General features: G+C 42.5%; 1 protein-coding gene across 1 annotated transcript; it reads right to left on the reverse strand.

Annotated features, from left to right (window-relative positions):
• Positions 1 to 571: 571 nt before the first annotated feature.
• On the reverse strand, positions 572 to 3,549 carry LOC101871470 (adipogenesis regulatory factor). The gene is made up of 3 exons (XM_005153642.2): positions 3,431 to 3,549; positions 1,552 to 1,614; positions 572 to 1,057 (listed from the first exon to the last, which is right to left on the reverse strand). The coding sequence occupies exons 1-3, from the start codon at positions 3,489 to 3,491 to the stop codon at positions 951 to 953; spliced, it is 231 nt and encodes a 76-aa protein (XP_005153699.1). The 5' UTR covers positions 3,492 to 3,549; the 3' UTR covers positions 572 to 950.
• Positions 3,550 to 3,844: the final 295 nt, after the last annotated feature.

Raw genomic sequence — 3,844 nt, forward strand, 5'->3', positions numbered from 1 at the left:
CTCCCCCTCCAGCTCCATCCCTGAGCACCACTGCCCCTATGAGCAGGTAACTGCTGTGCAGTGTGTCCAGTGCTGCCCCGAGGCACTGCACAGACCCTGCTGCCTCTCACATCAGCACTACCAATTGGGTTTGGTGGTAGTGCTGCAATGTGCACTGGGATACAGTGTCTGACTTTTGTCCCTGGGAGATTAACAGGAGATATGTTTTAGATAATGGGAACATGAAATTTAGATGGGCGATAGACATGTAAGAGAAAGGATGAGGGGGCAGGCACCACAACTCCTGTTCACTCGCAGACACCACAGGGCTTCATTGTGGTATGGGGCTATTTGTGTCCGTTTGTCTGTCTCCCAGATGGCAAAATGACTTGGTAATCACCCACCCGACAGGATGGTCACTTACCTCACTGGGCTTTGAATCAATGAGCAAAAGAGGTTTGCAAGACATTGAAATTCACTGAGAGCCCCAATAAAACAGCGCAAACACATAACAAGGTGATACATTTCTGGCTGCTGGATACACCACCTTTTATTTATCTTAATCTGAAAACACAGCAGATGGGAATAAACAAAAAGCTGAAAAGAAATATAGCCCCAGCTTAACTTCTGGTTATTGGAAGGAAACTCAGTTTCATCATACAAATGTTCTGGTGTCCTGGAGTATGAACAATTTCATTGGATGTGTAAATACACTCAGCAAATGTGGCAATAATAATTGTGCTGTCGTAAGAGAAGGGCAACAGTGTTGCTGAAGCCTTACGAGCAATGTTGAAGATTGTTAGCAGATGTGCTAAAAGATGTATTTTTCCTATATAAGAGATGAGGGGGGCCTTCTGCCTTAAAATGTTGTATTCAAAAAGAGAAATTATCCAGACACCAAACACAAAGGAGCAGGGAACTGTAGACCAAAGAGATATTTTTATATGCAATACTATTTGCTTAAATGAGCATCATTTCTCAAATCCACATTTTTTCCCAAGGCCAGATAGTGCTTCTGCAGCGTGTCCGGTTGCTTTTTCTACCCCATCTTGTGCCACCTTGGAAGCCTTGTCAATAGCTGAAAGAGAGGGGAAAAAGCTGAAAGCTGGAAAAATGCAACATGATTTCACCTTTGTGATGGAAGGGGAAGTGTAGAAATGATTAGACTAAATATTAAGAGGTGTATCTTTTGGAAAGATTTTGGTGATTTTTCTGCCTCACCATGTAATGTCAAAAGGTGCCCAGCCCTGACCTTCTCATCGTGCCCATGGAGCTGTAGAGAGGTTTTCATGCTTTTCACATGAGCTTTGTAAAAAGAAAGCCAGAAGGTGAACGCCATGCATGAGACATGGTGGCCAGGAGAGTGTCAGCTTTTGTCTGCTAGTAAATGTATGGAGCCACTAAGCAATAGATCCTGGAATACTTTCCTATTAGACTTACAAAAGGCCAAAAATTGTCACTGAAACCAGGGAGCTTGAGGCTAAGAATGGCCTGGGGTAGAAGGGAATGAGCGCTGCCTGCTACTGGCTTGCTTGCTCCATCGGTTCTTGATTTGAACACCATTGCTCTTACCTTTCTGGCTTGCACCTGTAATCTGGTTGACTGCATCCTCAGTAGCCCGTCCCAATGTGTTTGCTGTAAGTAAAGAACAAAAAGGACAAGTTAATTTCCAGCTGATCACATTTATGCTTATTGGAATTCCCTTTGACAATTGGCTTTTCCATGTGTCTGCAGAAAGCGATGCCCCTGGAAAGAGATAAGGCTGGTATGGAGCAGACTGAGGCTGTGTGCTTTGCTCGTGAGCTCCCTGGGAACTGTGTGTTGCCACAGCAGCTTGCTATGAGATTAGCATTCACCTAGCACCTATGGTCAGCTGAGCAAATCAATAACAGATAAGAAGATAAAATAAAGAGAAAGAAGCAAACGTTAGCAGTAAGTCGGAATTATGACATTTAGCTGCAAGTTGCTTATTTTACACTACACCTGCTTTTATTGACTTTTCTAGCTTATTGTGCTTGGCCATTTAGCATGCGTCTTCTTTGCAGGCCATTTGGGAGTAGTGCCTTTTCCAAAATGGAAGCAAATTAAACAAAGCAGGACAGGAAAAGGAAGATTTTACAAACAAGATACAAATAGAAGAAAAAGAGGAGCAGAAGCTAGAAACATAACAGATCAAATTCAGAATATAAAGCATTTAAAAGGGGAGAGGCCACGTAATTGTAAGATATCTGATCAGTTATGAAAGAGTGATAGCAATCTATTAATCATTTTTGCCAGAAAAACTAGTAACCCCTTAATGGCATGAATGTATTCAGGCTGCAGTAAAGACTACTTTATTTTACAGAACAGTATCCTTCATGTTTCTAGGTCTACTACACATTTGCTCCCAGGTGTATGGAAACTTCCAGGAACTCATGAGGTTACTCATGTATTTCAGTTATACAACAAAGTGCTTGTAGGGTCAAAATCCAAGACTGTGTCTGATACAAATTATTCCATGCTAGGAATGAGCTGTGCAGACAACACTCTAAGGAATATACTATAAAATGCTTGAATAAGATATGCACATATTTAAATTTTTCATTTATGGGAAAAGCTATTATACTTTGCGTTGAAAAGCTGGCTTCCAATAATAATAATAGTCATATAGTGCCTGGCCCTGCAACATGGGCATAGCTGTGACAGAAATGTGTGCACAGGGTTTCTTTACACCCTACAAAGTGTAGTGATCACTGCTGGAGAAGAATGCAACAGAAACAACCTTGTACTACTCATTACAAACAGTCCATCACAGTCAATATAGTTATTATCAGAAGGCATTGGTAGTCAGGGCAAGTAGCAAACATTAATCAAATGTTGATTCCAACTTCAGGTATAGGTACATTCTTCGCAGTTATTAGAACAGGCTTCCCAGGGAGGTGGTGGAATCACCATCCTTGGAAGTGTTCAAGAACCACACAGATGTGGCCCTCAGTGATATTGTTTAGTGATGGTCTTGGCAGCCCTAGGGTAATGGTTGGATTTAGTGATCTTAAAGGTCTTTTCCAACCTGGCTGACTCTATGATTCTGGAAAGGAGAGCAATTTAAACAACACTGCAGAGCATGAGAAAAGATCACCCTGAACAACATAAATGCTAAATACAAAAGGTTATTACTACAAAAGAGGCTTCACTTCTCTAAAAACACTAAGTTTAAACGACTGTTTCAGGAGTGATAAAAGCTGGTCAATGCTCAGCACCTGCTGAGGGAGCTGTGGGTGGGTGGATGCCCAAGCTGAGCTGAGAGCTGTGGCCTTCTCCACATGAGACAATGGTCTCAGGAACTGAAGGAAAAAGAGGAAGCCACATCCTGCTAGCACTGATGTAGTGTAACTCCAGACTGTGGTTTCTATAAGCAAAAGCAGCAGCTCAGCCTCCCACCCCAAAACCAGTGAAATTTAGTCTTTCTTACCAGCATCTTTAGCTGCACCTTCAACCTGTTCCTTCAGTCCCTGGAAGTTTTTACCTGACATGGTGGTTTCTGACACCTGTTAAACACTCCTCTGCTTCAGTAAGATGATGTGCCTGGTAACGTACAGCACACTGTGAGGGGTGTCCAGATGTGTCCTGCTTTTATATGTGTGCTGGGAGACCTGCTGGTGCTTTTTGGGGTGACTGGTACAATGGGTGGAGTTTGAATGTGAGGAATGAGAGCTGAAAACACACACAGAAAAGCCGTTTATTTACCCTCCCCAGTGAGAGGGTGTGCCCAGGTAGAGACTTCTGCTTCGTTGCACTGTCTTTGTTTATCAGTTTGTTCTATGTTTTAAATCAAACCCACAAATGAACTTGTTCTACCATCATAGACAGAGCAAAAACATTGAGC

Source organism: Melopsittacus undulatus, chromosome 4 (genome assembly GCF_012275295.1).
Source record: "Melopsittacus undulatus isolate bMelUnd1 chromosome 4, bMelUnd1.mat.Z, whole genome shotgun sequence".
In the NCBI taxonomy this organism is placed as follows: Eukaryota; Metazoa; Chordata; class Aves; order Psittaciformes; family Psittaculidae; genus Melopsittacus; species Melopsittacus undulatus.

Bases quoted from the DNA above. Each gene is read 5' to 3' on its own strand.
- LOC101871470 (XM_005153642.2), bottom strand. From the start codon at position 3,491: ATGTCAGGTAAAAACTTCCAGGGACTGAAGGAACAGGTTGAAGGTGCA. The intron at 1,615-3,430 runs GTAAGAAAGACT...CTTTACTTACAG, and splicing joins AGGTGCAGCTAAAGATGCTG to CAAACACATTGGGACGGGCT. The intron at 1,058-1,551 runs GTAAGAGCAATG...CCTCTCTTTCAG, and splicing joins TACAGGTGCAAGCCAGAAAG to CTATTGACAAGGCTTCCAAG.